The sequence below is a fragment of the Anguilla anguilla genome, chromosome 6 (genome assembly GCF_013347855.1).
Source record: "Anguilla anguilla isolate fAngAng1 chromosome 6, fAngAng1.pri, whole genome shotgun sequence".
Lineage (NCBI taxonomy): Eukaryota > Metazoa > Chordata > Actinopteri > Anguilliformes > Anguillidae > Anguilla > Anguilla anguilla.
In genome coordinates, this window is record NC_049206.1 from 31526946 (window position 1) to 31553775 (window position 26830).

The 26830-nt window shown below is 41.7% G+C and overlaps 1 protein-coding gene across 7 annotated transcripts in view; it reads right to left on the minus strand.

Moving 5' to 3' along the window:
- LOC118229832 (serine/threonine-protein kinase MRCK alpha-like) overlaps nt 1-26830 on the minus strand; it is a 375259-nt gene that overhangs the window by 160837 nt on the left and 187592 nt on the right. For 6 of the 7 annotated variants that reach the window (XM_035422272.1, XM_035422276.1, XM_035422274.1 and 3 more), the window contains 2 exons: nt 15146-15388; nt 5744-5854 (listed from right to left, as the gene is read on the minus strand). In XM_035422272.1, coding sequence (XP_035278163.1) covers nt 5744-5854; nt 15146-15388 — 354 coding nt within the window. The remainder of the gene's footprint in view (nt 1-5743; nt 5855-15145; nt 15389-26830) is intronic. The other variant, XM_035422277.1, reaches the window with a different exon arrangement.

Below are 26830 nucleotides of genomic sequence, written 5' to 3' on the forward strand. Positions count from 1 at the left end.
TTACCCGGGAATCGAACCTGCGACCTTTCGGTTACAAACCCAGTTCCTTACCCACTGTGCTACACTCCATCCACACCACACAATTATGAAAATCTTGGGACCACACAGCATCGTTCAGGAAGGAAACACAAATTAACTCCCAGGGCTGAATGAACTTCGGTCCGAAAGATTCAACTGAACCCCAAGTCAACAAAAAAGGAACTGGTGAAGGAAGGAGTTGGAGGCACCAGGTACAAAAGTATCTACATCCACCATTAAGAGAATCCTATATCGCCATAGCCTGAAAGGCTGTCGCGCAAGGAAGAAGCCCCTAGTCCAAGACCGGCATAAAAAATCCAGAATGAAGTTTGCAGGTGACCACCAGGACGAAGACCTAACCTTTTGGAGGAGTGTTCTCTGGTCAGATGAAACAAAAATTGAACTATTTGGCCATAATGATCAGCGCTATGTATGGAGGAAAAAGGATGAGGCTTTTAATCCGAAGAACACTATAGCAACTGTGAACAGGGTTCATACACTTTTTCACCAATGATTTTCAATGACTTTTCCATGACTTCTCCACAACCTTTAACTGAATTTCCATTACCAAAACAAATGACTTTATCTCAGCGTAACACTAAGTAAAATTAGGTCTGCATCTGAAACATATGGTGCCTCTCTAAAACAAATAAACACCAGACAGACACACTTAGATACATTCTCTCATATTTTAATATAACATTTCTGTCAATGTCTCAAACAGGGCTCGAAATTGCGACCATTTTGGTCGCATATGCTCCCGAAATTTAATCTTTGCGACCGCGAAATATAATTGGGAGCATTTGTGCGAGTGCAATTAATTGTTCTGATGCGGCCTTTATTTTTCTTTTTCCAGTCGAACGTCTTTCTCTCTACATTCGCTAGTTAGTACACTCAGTATGTCCCTTGTGAGCTGACGGTGACCCTTCTAACCAATCGTGAGCTTGACATTCTTACCTTTAATTCTGATTTTAAATTGGTTAATATTAGCCTTCAATCACTCCCTTTCGCTGCACTCCACTGTCACGCGACACAGAGAGCTAACGTGTTAACTAATGTTACCTGAAGACAAAAGTTTATGTTCAATTTATTAGCGTTATCGAAAGCTGAAAAGTTGAAGCGAACGATTACGGCATTTTTAAAAAAATGTTAACGTAGTGTTTTGTGTAGCGACCCGGTTGAAACAGCTCATTTCTCCGATCCAGTTTACTGGCAGTTGATTTAATTAGCGGTATTAATGTGACGAGAAGCGCTTTGTCGTTTGAATGCATAACACGCAATTCCTTGAAGAGTCGACAGATTTTAGGCGTGACAGTTTAACTATTACTTGTAAACCGTACTGTTATATTGTCATTTTTTATCAATAAAAAATCTATTGCATATATTGTTGGTGCTCCTTACATTTTGGTGGGTGCTCCTAACTTTTTGAAGTTGGGAGCACCAGTGCTACGAAGTAAAAAGTTAATTTCGAGCCCTGATATATTATTGAAGCTGCACTTCCCTGGCATATTGTCGGGACAGTAGGGCCTACGTTTACTAACCATTACATTAGCAGAAGCGTGTCTGTTGGGCCTGCCTGTAAACAGACTGAGCCAGACAGAATTAACTTATCACACCCCCCAAAATACCGCGAAGGTTACGTGCCAATTTACGTTTTATTACTATACATACTATTTTTATGATTGGATTAATTAGTAATTATATTTGATGCAACTTTAGCTGTGTTTCCATTACTTTTCCAAAACTTTTCAAAAAATATTATTTTCCATAACTTTTCCAGGGCCTGGAAATTGCATTTTAAATTTCAATTACTTTTCCAGGTTTTTCATGACCGTACGAACCCTGTGTGAAGCATGGGGATGGCAGCATCATGTTGTGGGGGTGTTTTGCTGGAAAAGGGACTGGTGCACTTCAGAAAATAGATGGCATCATGAGGAAGGAGGGTTATCTAGAAATACTGAAGCAACACCTCAAGACAACAGCTATAAAGTTAAAACTTGGTCACAACTGGGTCTTCCAGTAGGACAATGATCCTAAGCATACCTCCAAAGTTGGCTTAAAGGCAACAAAGTGAAAGTATTGGAGTGGCCATCACAAAGCCCTGACCTGAATCCCATAAAAGATTTGTGGACAGAACTGAAAAAGCGTGTCTGAGCAAGGAGGCCCAGAAACCTGACATAGTTACACCAGTTCTGTCAGGAGGACATTCCGGCAAAGTATTGTGAGAAGCTTGTGGAAGGCGACCCCACGTGTTTGCTTCAAGTTAACCCTCTGGGGTCGAGAGCTCTGCCGGCGGAGCTCGACAAGATGAAATTAACTTTCGTTTCTATTTGGATGATTAACTTCACAAGCTGTTATCATACAGACGCAACAAAAACATTGACAGAAACCTTAGAATTGCGACTTTCAAATGCGCCCATTGGCAAATAATATGAATTGTTTTAAAAGTTTTAAATTTGACTAATTAGGCCATGTATGCTTCGTTAGTCCTTACTAATTACTATGTGAATTTCGCTCAGCAGGAAGTCTGCCCAAATCGCATTCACATGTTAACGACATTATAATTACTCTCCATAGAAGGGGATTAGGGGAGGGGCGATGCGAGATCCATGTGAGAAATACCAAGCCTGCGAAAGCGGGATAGAATGTCAAAGCATATAGCCTAATTCACTTCTTTAGAGCTAAACATTTCGTTTAATTTTGGAAAATGGCACGGATGACTGGACTTGACGTGCTTCATGCCTTGTTGGAGAGCGATGATGAAGACACGAACAACCAATCAGGTCCGGTCCGCCTGGACACTGAAGCCAAGACTGACGAAGAGCGATGTCATTTCGAACAGTGAACTGATCAAGCTGAGGATCAACTTCATGAGTAAGTACATTTCTTATGATCATATTGGTAAATATGTGTACTGTATTGCAACGTATCTCTGTGTTTGTAGGAATATCCAGCAATATGCGCGTTTGTAAATTCCCACACTACGAACTATTCAAACTACTGCATCTCAAAATTATAGCCTAGGCTCTCTGCGTCTGGTTGTGTGTTAGAAGTAACAGGTAGACTGTATTTTTTTTCGATCATATTGGTAATAAATAGCCCATGCCTGGCGTGTAGTGGCGTGGCTAGGATTCTAAAACTTAGTGTCCTTGCACAATCTATATTAGCATACTGTATGTAAGTTCGGGAAATAGCAATACAATAACCACTTAGCTAAACAGACCTAGCCTACTTCAGATTGAGGCATTGTTATTGATGAGTTGCATATAGTTGAGTTGGAATATCAATGTTTATTTAGTTTAGCTAATGTTTCGTTGATAGCTTGCATTGTTTGTAAATGTGTGCTGTATTACATTCTCTGTGTGTTTGTAGGAATATTCACTAATATGCACGCTTGTAAATTCCCACACTACAAACGATTCTAACCATTCACTCAAAATTATAGGCTACCTCTCTGTGTCTGGTTGTGTTTGTTTGGTTCTTTGTTTGTATATGATGTAACTATGTCACATTTCCTAAGTTTTGTTTTCATTAGTTAGTGGTTTGTCACTTTTTTGTAAAGCATATTTAATTTTCACCTGTTGAAGGAAATGTGCTATATAAATAAAGTTTGATTTGATGTCACATTTCCTAACAATTTTGTTTTTATTATATTTACAGAGATGCTGATCAGGAAACACAACCTAGTTCACCACTAGCTAAGAGGCCACGCAGGCGTCGCAAGAGTACACCAGTCTCATCTCATCTTCCATGCATATAGTTTACTTCAATAAATGTTCCAAAATCAAAAGATGTCTTTGTTTCTGTCTTCTAAATGGCTCATTGAGTCTTTGTCTTAGTGGTGGGGAGACATGCGGCCAGGTGTGAATAGCCAACTTAGCTGGCAGGTCCTCCTACCCAATGCATATTCATTACAGAAAGGCCATTTGCCCTCCCATTCTCACCTGGGGTTGAAAAATAGTAGTCACAACACTAACTTTTAGCAATTTATTTTATATTTCTAATTGGATTTGCTAAAATATTTTGTCATCTTTTGATACCCAAGACCTTGATGAACACATTTCAGTGATCCAAAAACTTTGATACAATTGTTTAGTGTGTTTTATTACAACATTCCTGTGCGTGTTCAAAACTACTGTTTGCAGTTTGTGCGTTTTTAGAGCAATTTACAATCCACATATGATTATGACCTACTTACTGCTGCCATATTATTGTAGCTGAGTTTGTGCTGAAAACAGAGATATGAAACACTTTGGAATCACTGCATATAAAGTTGATGAAATTTACACAAATGCCAGAGCATGGCACAATCCCCAGTGTGCCTCATTTTACCCTCAGATCCCAGATGGTTAAGCAATTAAAAGGCAATGGCACCAAATACTAACAACGTGTATATGTAAACTTTTGACACACTGAAAATCTGATATAGTACATAAAAGTCGAAATAACTATATCGCTATTACTTTGAAATTACCTCTCATATAAATAAAAAGAAATAAAGCAGATACCATAATTGACTTAACACAGGAAATGTATGGTAACATGAAATTGTGGCAGGCACTGATCTAATATTTATTCAATTAAACGGCTTTAACTAACTAAATCAATGTTAGTGCTTTCCTTTTTCCTGGCAATATATGAGTGACAGTATTGTCATGATGTACTATCTTTTGAATATACATTTGTTTGTGTGTGCACGTGAGCATGTGTATGAGAGGCTGTTTAGGCCATAAATCATACTTCCTCTCGCACACATCATCATACTCTCTTACAAACACCACTATACTGTCTCACACACACCATCATACTCTCTCACAAACACCATTATACACTCTTACACACACCATTATACTCTCTCAGAACCACATAGGGAATAGTAGTGTGTGTGAGAGAGAATGATTGTCAGTATGTCCCTCTCCAAAAAGCAAAACAATAATAATATATAAGAAAATATAAGATTTGATCATTCAAATCTTTAAACAGACATTTAATGTGGTACTGAAACTAGTGGACTGTAATTGAAGCTAGGGTTTTAGTTTTAATGGTATGAATGGACATGTAAATATTTTAATTTGACTAACCGCTTATGAGTACTACCGGCCTCGCTTACCAGCGCTCGATTATCAACGGCTAGACCAGTAGCTGGCTTTAATTAGGATATAGCCACAGCCAGCCTCTCAGCAGTCTGATTTTTGGTACTCCTCAGCCCCATACACCTTGCTATCATATTAACAAATCTAGTTGATTTAAAAGTGTTATTTAAACTAGCTGTGTTATTAAAACTAGCTTGATTTAGTAAGTAAGTGTAAACTTTATTTTTATAGCACTTTTCAAGGACAAGGCCACAAAGTACTGCACAAAGTGCAAAATTTAGATGATCCCTGTTCATCTGAATGCTGGAGGTGCTGCTGAGAGGGGGTGGGCCTTGTGAAAAGGCTGTAAGCCAATCAGGAACTGATTTAAACTGCTTTCCGTTTCAATCAAACTATCTTACATTTTTCAATCAAACTATCTCACATACTAGTATTCTCACACACAATCAAACTCTCTCACACATGCTACTATTGGCTCACACATACAATCATACTCTCTCACACGCAGTACTATTCTCTATGATGGTGTGAGTGAGAGAGTATAATGGTGTGTGTGAGAGAGTATGATGGTATGTGAGAGAAAGTATTATTCATGGCCTAAATGGCTTCTCATACATGTGTGTATTTGTTACCTTCAGTCCCTCCAACTCCTCCTCTAGTTGTCTGTTGTACTGCTCACTGCGCTCGCACAGCTTCCTTTCTTTCTGAGCTGCCGCATCCCGCTCCTCCACCAGCAGCTCTAACTAAGAATAAAACACAAAAATAGATACTCAAATAGAGTTACTCCTGGCTCAAAATAGGGCTTAGGTGGTGACTTTGCCTGAAAGCCAATGCAGCCAGCCCAGCTTTACTGCCACTGTCAACTTGATGTGTTGTCTCTGTATATTTAGGAACATTTAGAATGTAAAGTTGTGTAAAGTCTTCAAAAGACCAACACAAAGCATTGAGATGTAGGCTATAAACAATTAAACATTTGGAACTATTAAAATATTTATTGAAGGTTTACACTGTGTAGGTGCCAGAACTGGGGGAAATATAACCTATACTGAAGGATTAACACATTTTATACAACGACTTGGCTGGATACTCGATTCTGATTGGTCCGGGTGGGCATTATTTCTCAGTAAAGGGGACACCTCAGCCTTTTAACAGTTCTAAAATCAATGCGCTACAAAACCCAGCATTCTAAAGCAGTTAAAACAGCAACATTATTCTTTCGATTTTGAATTACGTCCCCTCCCCTTGTCAATGTCCAATTTTCCAATAGATGGCAATGTTGAATCACGGTTCTAGTTACTGGCTTCATTTAGGGATGCCAACCGTGCCGCAAAATACTGAATCGTCCCTTATTTGGACAGTAGAATAGGCGTTCCATATTTAACTCACGGCTATGGGACGCATTTTCATCTGTATTTTTGTGAACGATTCCGTTTGTAGTAACCGCTGTTTTGAATACAATTCAATAGTTGGCTAGCTAGCTAGCCGAGATAACAAGCATGCTGTGAGACCATTCTGACCTAAAACCCAGAATTTTAATATTGACTAGGTGACAAGTGACGGTGAGCCAATCATAAAGCTAACTGACATTCAAACCCAGTTTCAGAGTGTCTTGGAAAAACGCAACGTCTACACTGTGAGACCACAACATTTTAAAAAGCAAGACAGAGCTAGGGAGATTAATTTGATTGAGTTATGGTTTCATGTAGTTTTCTTAAATAATGTAATGACAAAAATGACCAAAACTGGTGCTAATTGTATGGTATAAAATAAGAAGGAACTATTTTTTCTTGAGAGAATCGTTGGTTTCATAGAATTAACGACCAGAGGTTTTTGCTTAACAATGGTGCAAATAGAACTACCAACCAGAGTTTTAGCATAACAATGGTCCAAATAGTACTACCAACCACAGTTTTGCTTGACAACGGTAAAATAATATGCCCAAACGGCCACGGAAGAATATTTCACTTTTAGCTGATTAAGTCAATAAAAATCAATAAATATAAAAGTAACCATATATAGTCATTGTTGGCAACCTGTTATATAAGTCCAAATAGGACCATTTACGTAAGAAATAAACCCCTCCGGGCTGTCCTGTTATTGGAATATAATGTACTTCGGTGGGGTAAGGAGACCCTTGGCTTCGCCTCGGCCGCATCACCACCCCCGTTGTACATTATTTTCCAATAACGGGACATCCACTTGAAAAGGATGCAACCATGAGTTTCTTGAGTCGGAACAGTTGATTTGTAGTGAAATTCATGATTATGTTACGACATTTTGGATAAATTTGGCGACACTGGGTACACGGCTTACTTTTTACTTCATTGATCTTTAGTAGTTCTGCATATCCACCCTTATATTTTACGCACTTGTACTCAAGGAGTTTTTGATCCAGGACATGCATATTTTAACCTGTTTTATATATGGAATATCTCATTTTCATTGCAGACTAAAAAATCTTTTTTGCTTTTTTGCCTAGACAATTGCATTTGTGGCACTTTATTTCTACCTAAATTATGAATATAAACAAACCTAAGTTGGTATTGTAAACGGTACTAATGTCTTGCTTCATTTAAGCAATTTTCAAGTCACTGTGATGCTCACATCTGTAGTTATAAAGCTTCAAATAAGGTAACCTTGAAATGGGCAAGGATTGGGCAGATTTGGCATGTGCACAAAGGGGTTATAAAGCTTTATAACTCCAGGTGTGAGCATCACAGAGACTTGGAAAATGGCTTAAATGAAGCAAGACAATTGTACCATTTACAATACTAATTACTTAGATTAGTTCATCTTCATAATTTAGGTAGAAATAAAGTGCCAGAAATGCAATTATCTTGGCGAAAATGCAAAAATGAAATAGTTTTTTTTTTTTAAGGTTGCAATGAAAAACGGAGATATTCCATATATAAAACAGGTAAAAACTATACATGTCCTGGATCATAATCTCCTTCCCCACAAGTGTGCAAACGCTAAAAGTGATATGCAGAACTACTAAAGATCTATGAACTAAAAAGTAAGCAGTGTACCCTGGTGTCCCTCTCCAAATCTATCCAAAAATCTACATCGAGCTGTAAATCACTTACATAATCATGTATTTCACTACAAATCAACTGTTTTGACTCAAGAAACTCACTTTTGCATCATTTTCAAGTGGGAATAACTATCTTTCCATAAGTGCAGGAGACTAATACCCCTTTCACACAGCTAATACCGCATCCGAGCCGCCTCTGATGCGGTAACAGGTTCCCTTTCCCACAGAATTTGTAATGCGGTATTCAAGCCGTCTTTACCTTTCACACACAGTAGAACTCAACTCTCGTGAATGAACTGTTTACGTTCCATTACCATAGTAACACACTTGATGTAGGCCCAAAGCTATAACGGTACTTGTAATTTATTTTCGTTGCAATCTTTCTTGTAATTTCCGGCAAAACAATCAAACAAACAAACAAACACGTTATATTTTGAAGTGCAAGTGGTCACAGCTTTAATGTTATTAGTTTTCACATTCTCAATGCATTTACAATGTAACTATCTGCTACATCTGTGTGCGCTACAAAGCATATATCGGTCCGTTTTATTTTTTATATTATTTGCTCTTTAGTTCCAGTATAGCCCCTCTAACGCATCAGCTCCGCTAGCCGCTCATATACCACCGAGTTTCTCACTATACTTTCCAGTTGGGAGGCAATTGCTTCCTCGCTTCTCAACTGTAATAATATTTCCACTTCTTTGTGAGTCCAGGTATTTCCTCTGTATGCCATTTTTTCGGTTGAGAGATAGGTGCGCGTGAACGCAGATCTGTAACGTAATTCGAATGCCACCAAGAAAGCAGTGGTCGATGCTGCTTCCCGTTCCCACAGGAGAAATGCGGTAGTTGAGGCGCCTCGAAAACACCGGGAGAGGTGTTTTCGATGCGGTATTTTATAAGCCGTCGCAACGTGTTCAGACAGACAAGTGCGGTATCGAAGCCGTCTCGAAAACTCCTTTTTTCTTCTGTGTGAAAGGGGTATAAGATACCTAGAGGTTCAAAAAGAAAAACTCTCCAAAAATGAATAAACTGCATTTTTTCTATTATTAAAGCAAATAAATTTTCCCCTTATGGTGGTTTAAGATGAAACATTGATATCAGATTGAAAAATAATACAAAAACATTGTGACACACTGCGGTACACATACTTAAAGGGGAATTTCACTTTATAGCACTTCTGCTTCTCATGACTGATATTGTCCTTCTAATGAATGTGTTGCCCTTCATTTTTCGATTAGTTATTTCATTTTAAATGTCAAACGTTAGAAACAAAGACCTATTTTTTTTAGCGCATGTCAACATAGTACATACGGTTTCTGTTTTTTTCTTCTACAATTTCATTTTGCCACAAAATCAAGAAGAATTGAAGCAAAACATTCCATTAACTTAGCGTTGAAATCAACGTCTGCTAGCTTTTGTTTGATGCGATATCGGTGTAATAATGAGGTGCATTGTACCCGGTTGTTATAATGCCCCCGTTAAACTTGCCTTGAAAGCACATTTTCATAGTTTCCCACGCGATGCAACTTTGTGCCAGACATGGCTGGATGTAATCAGACACCCCAACATAACAGTCAAAGAAGTTCGCAAACGAGGACTAAGGGTATGCAGCGACCACTTTGAAGCCACCGGCTACCAAGTCGACCGTCTGAACCCTGGAGCTGTACCCACCGTTTTCCCATCATTGGTCGAACCGCTCGAGGTAGGTACTAAGCGTTCTGGCTAACGCTATTGCGTCTGTCTGTAATACATAGGATGTATACCACCAGTTGCCGTTTGTCCTCGGAATAGCCTGTGGTTCCTCAATCTCGACCCGATCCTGACTAACTTTTGCACGATCAGCCTGCAAATTAGCCAGCTCTTCTTCTGTGTATTCCGGCTCGAATTGATAGGGCACAAAAATCCCATGATCAAAAACAAAATCTCCTTCGTCCTCAGACATTTTCGGTTTCGCTAGCTAGTAGTCATACAACTCTATTTCTACGACTAACCTAATGTTATTGTCTGCAGGTACGCCCACATCAGAAGTCGCACAATGATATGCATTCTCAAGTTCCTGCATTTGTAAAGGAAAACAACAAAACAGCGTAAAATATTAATCATGAAATAACTAATCGAAAAATGAAGGGCGACAGATTCATTAGAAGGACAATATCAGTCATGAGAAGCAGAAGTGTTATAAAGTGAAATTCCCCTTTAATCACTAACTATCATGGAGTATGTTTCTCTGTACTCTATAGTATGCAATGTTTTGCTGCATTGGGATGGGATGACATCAAAACAATATTCCACTGTCAGTTTTTCTGATGTTTCGGCTCCACATCGTATTGGTGCATAAAACATAAACATGACTGTGCTACCAATGAAAATAGTGCTAATCTATTCAAAGACACTCAAATTAAAAAATAATGTATATAACCAAAATATTTTGAGCAGTAATGCTTACATATCGAGGGTGAAATCCTCTGTGTTCATAGGCATTCTCCTCCTCCAGAGAATCAATGCTGTCACTCTCCTCTACTGACTTACATCAAAAAACAATTTCAGCTAGGTCTATCACCAACATACAATTGAGGCCAAAAGTTTACATACACCTAGGCTAAAAATATTCCAACTCAGTTTTTTACAACTTCGCACATTTCATGTTACCATACATTCATTTTGGCAAGTCAATTAGGGCATCTACTTTCTTCACATCAGAGGCCATTTTAAAACAATCGATTAGAGACAGATTTATTTCAGCTTTAATTCACTATATCAGAATTTCAGTGGGTCAAATGTTTACATACACCAAGTTGACTGTCCCTTTAAACAGTCTGGAGGATTCCAGAAATTGATGTAATTACTTTTTAGAAGCTTCTGATTGGCTAATTGTCATAATTAGTAGTTAATTGGGAGTTAATTGGCACCTGTGGCTGTATTTAAGGGCCTACCTTTAGACCCACTGCCTTTTTTCCCTTGATACCATGGACAAAGCAACTGAGCCAAGACCTCAGAAAAAAAATTGTGGACCTCCACAAGTCCAGTTCCTCCTTAGGAGCAATTTCCAAACAACTGAAGGTACCACAAGCATCTGTATAAACAATTGTATGCAAATACCACACAGACACTACATCGTTCAGGAAGGAGGCACAAACAAACTCCCAGGGCTGAACAAACAAACTTTGGTCCGAAAGGTTCAACTGAACCTCAAGACAACAACAAAGGAACTGGTGAAGGAGTTCGAGGCAACAGGTACCAAAGTATCTACATCCACCATTAAGAGAATCCTACACCGCCATGGCCTAAAAGGCTGTCGCACAAGGAAGAAGCCCCTACTCCAAGATCAGCATAAACTAGAAATACCGCCTTGTGGTTGTATGCCTCCGCCCACCAGTAGCCAGTTTGGATATAAAATGTCATCACTTCATCAAGGCTTCATGCATGTGATAATTCACTCCTTCCCTGGTTACTTTTCCTGGCTAGATTGACCGTTTGGATATAAAATGTCATCACGTCATCATTTTATCCTATCAGACATTTGTGTGAAACTTTGTCATAATTAGGGTATGAATTCTTGAGTTATGGCCAAAAACGTGTTTTGTGAGGTCACAGTGACCTTGACCGTTGACCACCAAAATCTAATCAGTTCATCCTTGAGTCCAAGGGGATGTTTGTGCCAAATTTGAATAAATTCCCTCAAGGCGTTCCTGAGATATTGCGTTCACGAGAATCGGGACGGACGGACGGACGGACAAACCAAAAACATAATGCCTTGGTTGTGCCGTCGCAGAGGCATAAAAAGCCAGAATGAAGTTTGCAGGTGATCACCAGGGTGAAGACCTAGCCTTTGGAGGAGTGTTCTCTGGTCAGGTGAAACAAAAATTGAACTGTTTGGCCATAATGATCAGCGCAATGTATGGAGAAAAAAGGGTGAGGCTTTTAATCCGACGAACACCATCCCAACTGTGGGTGGCAGCATCATGTTGTGGGGGTGTTTTGCTGGAAAAGGGACTGGTGCACTTCAGAAAATAGATGGCATCATGAGGAAGGAAGATTATCTAGAAATACTGAAGCAAGACCTCAAGACATCAAACTTAAGTGACAAACTTAAGGTCACTTTGGTAGACAACTTTGACCTTTTCTGGGGCTGCCCTGCGTTCTTTAAGGGCGATAAACTGCACCCCAACCACAGGGGTTCTCAGATGCTTGCCCACAATGTAATGCAATGTATTTCACCCTGACTACCTACCCACCTACCCTTGTTGATTTTACAATACACATCATCTCAACTCGACACAACACTGCAAACAGAGCTATAAAGGGGTCAAACATAAATACCTTGGTTATAGTTCCCATAAACTGGAATTCATTTTTGGCTGCAAAACAGACAGAAATCAACATGGCTCTTTTGAATATAAGGGCGTTAACAAACAAATCCCTTTGTATCAATGACCTCATCAATGAGCATAATCTGGACTGTCTTTTCCTCACTGAGACCTGGCTGGGCACAGATGCACCTGCCACACTGACTGAGGCCTGTCCACCCAACTACACCTTTTCCTATTCATCCAAAGATGGAAATAAGGGTGGAGGGACAGTTGCAATCTAGAAAGAGACACTGAAGAGCAGGGATGTGGACCAAGGCACATTTCATGCCTTTGAATATAATGCTACTTTTTAAAATTCTCAGTCTCGTTTCCTTGCAGTGACAGTATATAGATCTCCTAAATTATCTGTCCCCTCTTTTCTAACGGAATTCGCAGACCTATTATCTGTCATTCATATGAGCTATGATACTTGTATTTTAATTGGTGATTTTAACATACATGCTGATAATCTGGCAGATACCAGAGCCAAAGACCTTTTAGAATTGTTGGAATGTATGGCCTTTAAACAGCATGTTAATGTACCGACTCACAAACATGGACACACTTTGGATTTAATTATATCATATGGTCTTAACATCAATATATTGTCTGTCACTGATCTGGCTCGGTCTGACCACCACTGTGTGTTTTTTAACAGTTTTGATCATTCTCTGCCAAGTACCACAGAACGTATTGTCAAAAAACGCTACATTACCCCTGAAGTAACCAAAACTCTCACATCATATATTGCAACCTACAAAAATAACGTCTTACTGTCATCTTGTGAAGACTTAGTTAATGATTTTAATCATAAAATAAAAACAGGGCTTGATGCAGTCACTCCAATTAAAACCAGGAAAATAACTACAAAAAAAGGTTTCCCCATGGAAAAAGAATCAAACCATGGAACTAAAAAGAGACTGCAGAATTGCTGAGCGCAGATGGCGAAAAACAAAAGTAGTAATCCATCACAATATACTCACCGAAAAACTAAAAAATTAAGGCAATTCGAATATCACGGCAAGAATATTTCTCAGACCTGAAAACACCAACATTCTAAATCCTAGACTGTTTTTTAGTACAATAGATTCTCTGGTAAACCCCACAACTAACTATAGTATCGAGCTTCCAGGTTCTAAATGTGAAGTTTGCTGGCTACTTCAGGGAGAAAATAATCAATATTAGATTTACCTATATCTTGTGTACAGAGTAATGTCAAGTTGGAACGTTTTGACCTGGTTGATGCTGAAAATCTCAGGAAAATAGTAACAGAATTGAAGCCCTCCACGTGTTCCCCTGACCCAATTCCAACCTCCCTTTTTAAAACTATTTTTAATTGTGTACCCGAAGACATCCTTGCCTTAGCGAATCACTACTTACAGCTTGGTGTCTTCCCCACTGATTTTAAAACTGTTTTAGTAAAACCTCTTTTAAAGAAAGCGAACCTGGACATCACCCACACTGACCCTTTCTGGATAAGACTGAGGACCCTAGCTCTAAAACATGAAAAGCACCTAATTAAGAAAAATTAACAACTTGTTAAAATTCTGGGATTGCTGTTGAGGTTGGAATGAAAACCAGCATACACAGGGGTCCCCCAGGACCGAGTTTGAGAACCACTGCCCTAATTGACTTAACACAGGCAATGTATGGTATGAAGAATTGAGTTAGATTTTTTTAACCTAGGTGTATGTAAACTTTTGGCCTGAACTGTGTGTCTTAGCCATGGTCAGAAGTTCTCAAGAACAATTACGTTTTGCAGGGTGCTTGTCTTTTACTGCTATCGCAGAGGCTGAATTTGTAACACATCAATGATGAGACAAAACTTTTAGTTACACTGGGCTATAAAACCCTATTCCAAAAGTAAAATCAGACATGTGATACATTGTTGGAAAGCTTATACTGTCGCCTGCTGAGTAAAATAATTGTCAATCAAGTCAGAATGTACTAAAAAGGGCGACAATCCCGTAAATAGTATGTGTGGTTTTATGCACAGCTATCTCAGAAGGTACCCAGGTGTCACAAATGAGAGTATATTTCACAGTCGGATTGTAAAAATTGGTTTTAAATAGATCTGACTCTATTAAATTATGAATGCAACTGAAACGTCTAATGACTGCCGACATGACAAAGTGCTAGGCTAAATATTTTTATTCTTAAATATTTTTATTTAAAAATATATTACATTCATGGCGACTGTCCCCTATGTTAAAAGTCAGCAGATGTCTCATAAATAAACAGACAATTGCTCTTAAAAGACACAAGACCGGCTAAATTTAGAAAGGTAGGTGGTTCCTGTTGAAAATCATATCTACAACAGGCAACGGAGTGCCATGTCGGCACTCCCTGTCTATGGTCTCATTCTTTTATACAATTAATGGGATTCGACTGACGTTAATTCAGCTAGTCTAAGATTGCATGTAAACTTGAAAGCGGTCAAAACTTGAAATGCAGTATTATTGACAAACAGATTGCATCAATGAATGTTTAGATATAATCTGGTCATTTCTAATTGTTTTACGAGTTTTTTTTGCCTATGACATTTCAGTGCAGGAAAAACCCTGTCATTACATCACACACTCCCACAAATCAAACTCTTTGTCATCCATACACTCTCTGCCACAAGGCCCAATAGCTCCAGTTCCACTGACCTCCTTCCTGACTCTCTCTGCCTTGCGCACTTCTGCCCGCAGTGTCTCCACCTTCTGGTTGACCACCTCCATCTCCTCTTCCTTGTCACGGAGCTGACGGGAGAGCCGCTGCTTGTGTGAGCGCAGGTCTGTTAGCCGCTCACTCATCTCAGCGAACTCCTGCATTGCCAGCTTCCTTTGGCTGTGTGCCTCCTTTAGCTCTTTGGCCTGAGACTTCAGCTTCTCAGTAGACTCCAGAAGCTCCTGGAGAAATGGGAGTGACATGACCTTGAGATACTTGTCTTGCACTCTTGCAACCGTTTCACAGAAGCGATGAGAAATGTTGCAAAATCACCACCCAGTAAAAATTAATACCAGAATCACATACCTGAAGATCAAATATACCATTTATCTAAATGTCTAAATATCTAAATTTGAAATGTTACGTAAATATGCAAAATTTTGTTAAATATTGGAACAAGTAGATCCCCCAATATCTGACAGATGTAAAAAAAAATCTTAAACTCACTGTAATGTTGGGAGTCCCAAACAAAGAGATCATACTTTACTGGTCTATGTGATGACAAGTTGCAATGTAACATAATACTGGTGCACCAGTGTTAAAGTATTCTTGTTTAAGGCCAGAAAAGGTATTCTTTATTCTTTTATTGTATGACATTTGTCTTTTTTCTTCTGACGCCTTTATTCATTGGTCAGTGTGATATAATGTAGTATTGCTTTTGTTTTATGCTACTTCCTGAAACATAAAATTAAGAGGACTTTTCTAATGCTATCGAGTAGCTAACTAATGTCATTCTATCATTTATGCCAACAGTGGAACAATGTAACTTTTGTCTGGCTCCAAAGATTTACGTGTCCATTGGACTTGTTTTTTCTAGCTTGTGACTTGTGTTGTTCTTGTTGCTAGCTGAGAAGCTAATATTTACCCTTACTAAGTCCATTGGACAGCTGGCCGTACACATGATCAGAGTGCTAAACAAAAGAACGGATTGGGAAAGTTTTTTTTAAAGATTGCACATGAAACATGCAAAGTACTGATCTTTTTCTAATTCTTCTCTTTCTTCCCATTTTTGTAAACACGTCTAGCCCTTTTTATATCACCCACACAAAATTCATACTATATTATTCTATTACATGTGCAGTTGGTTGCTATTCAAAATCTTAATGATACTAATTAGAGATAAGTATAAGCAACAAATGCCTCCCATACCTTAGACAACTTCTAAACAACTAAAGTCTGACAAGCTCTTACATTTAAGTCATGTGTTTTTAATCTTTGAGGAGCACACATCTCGCAGCTTCACACATTATAAGACTCCAACAGGATTCTTTAATTTTTTTTTTATCTTAGCCCTCCTTTTCCTGTCAGAAACACAAACCAGTGTGCTAATTTCAGACAAAGTCCGCGCACCAATTGGCTGTTGGCCGTGTATGATTATAAAATGTGTCACTGACTATCAAAAACGTTCTGAACGTCACAAACTTAGTCGGAACCAACTTAATACAATCTCACACTGATTGTGAGTTGTAATGGGGCCAAGACTGGCAAGATTTAACTATGACTTCTAAGAATATTAAATTGCTTAAAATCTTGTTGTGTGGGGCCAGTTGAGCCCATTAATTTCCTATGGAAATACTACTTTCTCCAAATCTGACCTTTTTTTTTTTGGCCAGTCGAGATAATTTAGTACATTTGATGCCATTTCAGCCAATAGGGCACATTGAAATTAAAATGGCACCATGTTTGTTGCACTTGTGAAGTAAATAACAACCAAATACTTATAATGGTTTATTTAATGATAATATCACAACAGGGATCATACATTAATAAAAAATGATTTTCAATTGCAAATTGACATACCGTTCTATGAAACGTGCATTTAGCTACCGGTAGTGGGAAGTGCTACAACAGGCAGTCAGCAGCGTCATTCACTCTAATCTACATAACTACATTATAATATAACAGATGTAACATGTGTGGCATGGTGGTCTCACAGCAAGAAGATTCTGGGTTCAAATCCCAGTCTGGGCCTTTCTGTGTAGAGTGTTTATGTTCTCCTTGAGTTTGCATGGGTTTCCTCTGGTTTCCTCCCACAGTCCAGGGTCATGCATGTGGGCTAACTGGAGACTCTAAATTGCCCATAGGTGTGTGAGTGTGTGAATGGATAAATTGGCAGCCAGTCCAGGGTATATTCCTGCCACTCGCCCAATGCATGCTGAGATAGGCTCCCCCCCCGCGACATATAGATGAAGGATGGATGGATGGATGGATTGATGGATAGATGTAACATTTCTCAACTAAGATTGACATGCTCTTGCTTAGGTGATAAAAAATTGGTGGTGGAATGAGTTTTGGTATGGACAGTTTGGATGATTGGGATGGCAGGTATGGCCCATACTTATACAGCACCGAGTTTGCCACTTTTCAGGGTTTCCTACAGAAATATCCACAATTGAGCTTGTAAGTCAAATTGCATCTAGGGGGCGTCCGGTTCTAGACGTCACAGCCCAATGTTAAAATCCTGTTGACTCTTTAAAAATCATTGATTGTAAAATAACTATAGCGATTAAAAATAAAAGGTTTCTCACGTTTTTTTTTCATACGTCATTCTCTGCCGAAGCATGTGCTTGGTTCTATTTATTTTAATCTCTGGAGGGAAAAAAAACTGATTCATGTCGATTTACGATGTGTTAGTGTTCCTGAACTACACTAAATCAAAGTCACACGATACACGTCACAACCACGTGTGCTTGTAAGTCTACCCGTTAAGTGCGGTGGCACTGCCTAGGCTCCAGGGAGAAGTTGCCCCTAACTGCTGGTCTGGGATCAGATTTCCCTTCCCAGGTCCTAACTTTAACCATTAGTAGGGGAAGAAAATAACTGACTCTGGACCAGCAGCTAGGGGCAACTTCACGCAACACCGGTGGCTACTGGCTAGCTAGTTATACCCACGACAATGGCGGTGTCACTGGTTAGCTTAATGCATTTTTTCAATGGTCAGGACAATAGTGTTAAGAAGGGCAAAAATCATTTCAAGTCCAACCATGTAGAGCAGGTCATATACAGCCAGGGGCAGATTAGCGGGTCTGTCAGGGCCAGCATGAAAGATATCGTTTATAAAGTTTCGGTGAGTATAGTAAGTTAGCTAACATTAGGAAGGGCTGGATCAGCAGGTTGCTAGCTAGCTGTCAAAGTCAGGTTTATTTGTCATTACAAACCATATGCTGTACAGTTCACGATGTAACAAAACTTCGTTTCGCAAGGCTTTGGGGTAACAGACTTTCAGTCTGCACACAGCACTTACAAAGGAATACACACAATGTGAAAATCAGAATGACAGCTGTGCAGTTGCACTTAGACAAGACCGGTGCAGTTGCGGTAGGCAAGAGATAGACAATTTCTAATAAATAGTTGTATTAAAACATAGTAAGTAGTAAACATATTGTCGGTAATTTATGGAAAACCATGCTGGCTAGCTATATTGTTGTTGTGATCCCCAAAATAAAAATATATTTCCAAACAATATTCGATTAAGTTAGTCAGGAGCACAGTACCGGTATGTGTAGTTCCTAAGCGTACTAAACGTACACAACGTTGTACCTGGTACTTGTCATGGGTCAATTGTGTTGCTGATATTATATTTCATGAGTCATATATGTCATGAGTACCACATACCAATAGCTAACTAGTTCCCAACTTGTAACTAAAAATATCGCTTATTGAAAATTGCCCCATTCATTTTCCTATTGACAAATTTGCGGGAAAACAAGGGGAGTGGCTTGGTGATTTTAGATTTAAATTTATTTATTTGCACTCTTCATATAAAAATTACAAAATAGAACAAATACACTTAAAACACTACAAAGAGGGCTATTGTAAAAAGTGTGATGCTAAAATGAGAAACAATTTGTAGAGTATTGAGTGCAAGGATTACCCATTAAGCCAGCAATAGCTGGTTCATTTTCAATGCGGTCCGAGACCAGACTATAAAAATAACTAAATATACAACAAATATACAAATCTTGATCTCTACATTTAAAAATGTCTACAGTACAAAGACACGCACGCATACCTGCGCACACACACACAGAGCATCAACAACAACAGTCAACAAGGATCACTGGGCAAGGAGAAAGCACTTTTAACGATATTTAAATACATTCAGAGAATTAGCCGTTTTGATTGAATCAGGAAGAGCATTCCAATCTCGGATTCCAGTAAAATAAGTTGTCAAACGACTGCGGGAGGGGCTGAGCACGCTCTTCATGTGCGAGAATATCTGCTCACAGAGATATGTTGATCCGAAGACTGTCAGCAAAGCCAATGCAACATTCCTGAGACAGCTAAACTTCTCTGGTAGCGATGTCCAAAAGGTGAAGATGCACATTCCGTGATCACGCCCTGCTGTGGTTTCCAGCTGTTTCCGTAGCTCTGCAAACTTGGTCACCCACAGTGTTGAACTCTTCAGCTCAATCAGCTGCATTTCCATGTCCTATGTATCCAGCCAGTCTATCACAGATAAATCCAGTTCATGTCCATCAAAGCTCTCTGGTTTGATCAAGAAAGAGAACATAGGTCCATACTTCTGAAAGTCCCCAGATCGTGTTGTGAACGCTGACTCAAGCCCACTGATGTATTTGCATATTTCAGCGGTGCTGATGCTGTGCTGTGTGGACAACTCCTTCAAATGCTTGAAGTAGTGGAAAGTGGAGGTGGCAACATTGCTTGAAAAAATTGCCAGTTTTCCAACAGAAGCTGCCCATGTGTCATACATGTCCAAAACAGTTTGCCTTGCACCTTGCAGTTGGAGATTGAGCTCGTTGAGGTGTCCAGTGATATCCGTGAGAAACAAAGTTTCTCAACCCACTTCTCGTCCTCGAGTTCTGGGCAGTCTTGGCCTTTTTCATCCAGGAAGGCCTTTATGGCATCAAAGCAGCTAACAAACCGCTCCAAAAACATTTCCACAGCTTAGCCATCTAACTGCTGAGTGGAGAGGGATATCTTTGTATGTGCAGTCCATTTCCTCGAGCAGGGACTGGAACTGTTGGTGTGTCAGAGCAGATCGCTTAACTAATGAAGTTAACAACCTTCACCACTGTAGCCATGACGTCATTAAGATCTGACTTTGACATCTTTGCACAGAGGTTTTCTTGGTGTATTATGCAGTGGATTTTCATGATGGGGTGACCGACTTGTTCCTCAATTAATGTGACAGCTCCTCACTGTTTCCCGACCATGGCGGGGGCGTCATCTGTTGTCACTGCAAAAATCTTGCTCATGTCAATCCCTCGCTCATCAAAATGCTCAATAACAGCTTTGGCTACGTCCACACCTTTTGTTGTTTCGGGCATTGGTTTTAAGTAGCAGAGCTCCTCTCTTACTGTCGAATCATCACAGTATCTTGCCATGACTGCCAAACGTGGTATGTCATTAACATCCACGCTCTCATCAAGTGCGATGCTAAATACCGTGGCATCTTTCAAATCAGCTGTCTGCTGCACACTAACATTTTCTGCCATTTCTTCGATGCGTCGTTCAACATTTCTGGCTGACACGGGAATGTCTTTTATTCTTGATTTTATTGTCTCTTTGTTTGGTAAGCCATCAAACAAAACCTCTGAGCTACAGAGGAAAGCCTCCTTAATATATTCGCCGTCAGTGAACGGCTTTCCACGTTTCGCAATGAAATGCGATAGCTTGCTTCAGTAGCATGATTTTTAGCAGTGCCAAAGACTTTGAGGGCTTTTGCTTGCTTCCCATACCTGGACACGGCACGTTTGATGGATTCTACCTTGTCAGCCTCGTCCTTGAAAGTTTTCTCGTGTTTGGTCTCAAAGTGGCGTTTAACACTTGACGTTCGGCAAACAACATTTTCAAGACAAAGTGCACACAGCACGGTCCTTCTGAAACTCAAAACCCCACTCTTCTGTCCACGAAGAGCTGGAATGCCCAAACATTTACTTTAGCTTTCTTAGCTAGAGGGCCTGCCATCATACTACCACCAAGCCCGCTCAAAGATAGAAATTTCTCTGGCCAGCGCCCTCGCGCTGTGGCAGTGGCTGTTATTTTTTCCCCACCAGCATTCTGCAAAGTCCCACCCCTACTCTGCCTCTGATTGGCTCTGACCCCAATATTTTTTGAGTTTAAGTTCATGTTCAAGCTCGCGTGCCATTGGTTAAGCACCTGCGTGTCAATGGTGGCATGCATGCCTAGGGTTGCCGACCCTGCTACAAGACCCATCTCTTTGCTAAACCTAGATCAAAAAATCCTTACAAAGACTTTAGCCAAAAGGCTTAGCCTTTTGATAGGTAAACTGGTACACCCGGACCAGACTGGATTTATTCCCCAAAGACATTCGTTCTTTCATTTGCGGTGCCTATTCAATGTTATGCATTCCCCACAGCACTTCAAAGAGGACTGTGACGGGACAGCCATAGCAGCAAGGCTGGACCCCCAAAAAATGGAGCCAACACACAACAATGAAGTGCCCAAGGTTTTTTATTTTATCCAAGACGTGTAGTTACAGGTGAGGGCTATATACAGGGCAGGAAGTGAAAAAAGATACAAAAACTAAACTCAAACAAACAAAAACTGAACAAAAATGACAGAACAAATAAACAAATCTATTTACAGGGTATTTTCAATCAGAACCCAAAAGCACTGTATCAATTACTTTTCTGCAACCCAAACCAGACTGTACCATCCAACCAACCAACACCAACTGAAAGAGGAACACTCCCTTTTATACTCCCTTAGAGGCCTGGAAGAAACCAAAATTGTCAGTTGTATGTGTCCTTTTGTACAGCCCCAATTACGGGCTTATTTAGTAACAGGCTAGCAGCTCCGTTACATTTCCTCCCCCTTCTGCAGATGGAGAAAGTGGCCTGCGGTGCAAGCCATCAGGCCCGCTCCGTGATGAGAGGGACAGCATGCCAGTTCAGAGATCCTCCGGTATTCACGACAAAAGTCTGCCACCTGGTTGGTGGAGCCTTTCCTGTACCGAACAGTAAAGTTAAAAGGCTGGATGTAGAGATACCACCTCGTGATGCGAGCATTAGAGTCCAGCATCCGATGCAGCCATTGCAAGGCCTGATGGTCTGTCTCTAGCATGAAGTGTCGACCAAGGAGGTAATAGCGGAGAGAGTCAAGTGCCCACTTTATAGCGAGACACTCTTTCTCCACTGTAGAGTACCTGGTTTTCCTGGGGAACATCTTCCTGCTCAGGAAAGCCACAGGTTTGCGCTCTCCTTCTTTGCCCTGCAATAACACAGCTCCCAGCCCCACACCTGAGGTGTCTGTTTGCAGGATGAATGACCTGTTAAAATCTGGGCTCTGCAGAACTGTGTCAGCACAGCGCCTCCTTCAGGTCCTGGAAGGCACGGTCACAGTCCTCTGTCCAAACCACTCTGCTCGGGGCGGTGTTTTTTGTGAGGTCTGTTAAGACAGCGGCTCGAGTAGAAAAGTTAGGAATGAACTTCCTGTACCACCCCACCAAGCCCTGGAATGCTCTCACCTTCCTCTTCGTGGTTGGAGGACTGCAAAATTGGATCGCCTCCACCTTCTCCAGCTAAGGACGGATGACCCCATCTCCAATGACGAATCCCAAGAACTGGACCTCCCTCTTGGCTAGGGCACACTTCTGGGTGTTGATGGTTAGCCCTGTGGACTTAAGGCGCTGCAGTACCTGACACAAGTGGAGTAGATGGTCTTCCCAAGTTTCACTAATGATCACCACATCTTCCAGGTACGCCGCTGAAAAGTCTCTGGTGTCCTGCAACAGCTTATCCATAAGCCGCTGAAATGTTGCGGGCGCCCCCTGGAGGCCAAAGGGCATCACTGTAAAATGGAATAGCCCAAAGGGTGTTCTGAAGGTGGTGAGCTCCTTTGCCTCCTCCGTTAGTGGTACTTGCCAGTAGCCTTTGCTCAAGTCCAGGGTGGAAATAAATCTGGCCTTTCCCAGCCGCTCCACCAAATCGTCAATGCGGGGCATGGGATACGAGTCAAATTTTGGACTTTTGGCATTTACCTGCCAAAAGTCCATACAGAACCTGATAGTTCCATCCTTTTTGGGGACAAGCACAATTGGACTGCACCTCTCACTTGAAGAGTGCTCAATCACTCCCAGGGACTCCATGGTCTCCAGCTCCTGCTGCAACACTGGGAGTAGACGCTCCGGGATCCGGTAACATTTCTGCCTCACCAGCGTATCTTCCTTCAGGTGGATGTGGTGTTTCACCAGGGTGGTGTAGCCAGGCTTCTCTTGAAAGAGCTCTGGATCCAGCAGACTGCTCAGCTGTTCCTGCTGTCGTGGACTGAGGTGCGACAGGTCCACCGGCTGTGGGAGGCTGTCTGTGGGGAAGTACTGCTCTGCAGCCTCTTCCTCTTCACCCACCGCCCGAACAAACAGCTGGGTCTCCACTGGCTCTTGTCTGGGTAGAAACTCTTTCAGAAGGTTGATGTGGAAGTTCTGTTTCTTCTTCCCTCTCTCTGGCATGGAGATCTCATATGTTACTGGCCCTGTTTCGCGGAGGACCTCATACGGACCGTACCATTTTGCCAGCAGCTTGCTTTCATGTGTTGGAAGCAGTAACAGCACCTTCTGTCCCCGTTCAAAAGTTCTGTTTCTGGCATGGCGATCATACCAGGACTTCTGGCTCTTTTGGGCTTTTCTCATGCTCTCCTGGGCCAGTGCTGTCATCTCCTCCAGCCACTCCCTCATCTGGACCACGTACGCCATCACATTCTTGCTCTCTCCTCTCTGGCCTTCCCAGATCTCTGGGAGCAGATCGAGTGGGCCTCGCACCTGGCGACCATAGAGCAGCTCAAACGGTGAGAACCCTGTAGAGGCTTGTGACACTTCTCTGTAGGTGAAGAGCAGGTACGGCAGCCATTGGTCCCAGTCCGTTCCTGCTTGGGAGGCAAACTTGCGCAACATGTTCTTCAGGGTCTGGTTGAAATGTTCAACCAAACCGCCTGTCTGGGGGTGATAAGGAGTGGTCTTAATGCCCCTAATCCCTATCGGATTGTAGACCTGTCTTAGAAGCTCTGAAAGGAAGTTTGTTCCCTAGTCTGTGAGTATTTCCCTAGGCACACCCACTCGTGAGAATAGCTGCACGAGGCAATTAACAACCTGCCTAGTTTTAATGTTCTTCAAGGGAAAAACCTCAGGATATTTTGTGGTGTAATCACAAATGACCAGAATGTACTTGTTCCCATTTCTACTCCGGTCCAGGGGCCCCACTATGTCCATCCCTATTCTCTCAAATGGGGTGTCGATGATGGGCCTGTGCCACCCCCCTCCCAGAAGTCAGCTGACACTCAGCACAAGTTTTACAGTCCTCGGTCTAAAGGGACATAACAGATCCACTGTTATGTCCCTCGGACATTCAGTTCCATGGGCAGGCCACTTAGGCAAGAATAAGACCCTGGCAAGGATTGCTAGTCGGTTTACATGGCCTTTGTTGAGGCTGGCACCACCAGTGCTTCTACCCTGCCTTTTACTTGGTACAGGATGCCCTTTCTCAGGATGTACTTTTCCTCCTCCAAGCAATCTGCCCTACCCTGCTTGACACCATCAACAACAGACACCTTCTTAAACTATAGCTGTAAGGTAGGGTCGCTCTCCAGCAAGCTCACAATGTCTGCTGGTATATCGACATCTATCCCAATGTCTGGTTCTGGTAGAGAACTACTGTAGTCACAAACAGCACTGCCGTGCATTTTATCACCCCTCCTTTCCCTCCTGGATTTGCGAGCTTTCCCCTGCTCAGCCTCAATCTCCTCACCATGGAAAGGTAAAGCCTTCAGACCTTCAAGGGCACTTCTGGACCTAGTAACAGCAACATTACAGGGCTTAGCCTTGGGCAGCAAGTCTAACAGGATTGGCAGGTCCTGGCCTAACACAACAGGATATGGCAGATGTGGCGCTAATGCAACAGGCAGAAAAAATATTTGACTGTCAACAATTAAGAAGACCTCAGTCGCAGGATAGACTTTCTCATCCCCATGGACACAATACACTTGGACCTGGGTCTGATCTTTCCACTCCTCCCTGGGCACCAAACTATCCAGAACTAAGGTCTGAGAACTCCCAGTGTCTACCATAGCATGTGTAGCAACACCATTAATGAGGACCTTGGTGGTATGTTCAGGTGTAGTAACGGCTAATGTTGGCGTGAATGGCCTGGGAACATAGCACACATTAGAAGACCTGGACTTTCTGGCTGGGCAATATGGCTTAGTGTGTCCTAGCTCACCACAGTGAAAACACCTCACTTCCTGTTTGCTAGAATTATCAGCTGGTCTATGGTATGTGTTGGGCTTACCCTGGGCATGACCACCTCCTCCAACACCCCCAACAGACTTACTTCTGGAACCTTGTTTCCACTGGCCGAAGCTGCTTCCTCTGACTCCCCACCTGGCGGAGATGAAGACTTCTGCCATGTCCGCCGCCTCCTTGGCTGTCTTTGGGTCATGCTCACGGATCTGCCATGGGGCGATATAGCTCAGGAGGTAAGAGCGATTGTCTGGCAGTCGGAGGGTTGCCAGTTCAAACCCCGGCCTGGGCGTGTCGAAGTGTCCTTAAGCAAGACACCTAACCCCTAACTGCTCTGGCGAATGAGAGGCATCAATTGTAAAGCGCTTTGTATAAAAGCACTATATAAATGCAGTCCATTTACCATTTACCATCCACACCTCCATCTCTCGGCTCACCATCCGCATGAACTGCTCCAGAATTATGATCTCGGAGACCTCCTTGACAGTGCGCTGCTCTGGCTTGACCCATTTGGAGAAGAGATCTTTCAGACGCACGTACAGCTCACGTGGCGTCTCATCGGGTTGGATGTCAGTCGACCGGAACCGTCGCCTGTAGGTGTCGGCGTTGATCTCATACTTTTTCAGTATGGCCTCCTTCACCTAGTCACTGGTGTGAATAATGTCCACTGCCACATAGGCACTGCGTGCCTTGCCAGTCAGTAGGGGCACCAAACGTATGGCCCAGTCTTCCTCTGGCCAATGGCATGCTGAAGCAATCCTCTCAAAAGTTGTGAGGAAAGGCTTGATGTCGTCATCCTACATCAGGCAGTGGAGCTTGGGAGGCTTGAAGTCTGCTGCAGGTCCCCTCTGGGTTGGAGTCTTTAGCTGCGGCGTTGCTGGGCTCCTGCTCGACTCTTCATCCCAGTGGCCTCGTCCCACCTGGCCTTGCAGTAGCTGGAACTGATGCTGCACGCTATTCCAGCGCTGCTCCTGATGTACTGCTTCCTTCTCCAACCGCTCATCTCGTGCAGCTCCGTTACAAGGATCTTATGGTACTATCTTTGGATGCTGAAAAGGCATTCGACCAGGTCGAGTGGCCCTATCTATTTGCGGTCCTTAAAAGATTTGAAACTGGCAATAGGTTCATTTCTTGGATAAAATTATTATATAACAACCCCTATGTCAAAATACTGACTAACCAGACACTCTCTCCGAACTTCAAACTGCGCTGGGGAACCCGGCAGGCTTGCACCTTAAAGCCCCTCACTGAGAGCGTTCGATCACACCCAGAAATTCATGGATATAACACAAAGTATACCGTTAATAAAATATCCCTTTACGCAGACGATATTCTCCTTTTCATATCTGAGCCGCAGACATCGGTTACGCCAATACTGTCCTTGATTGACCGGTTTGGAACCTTTTCC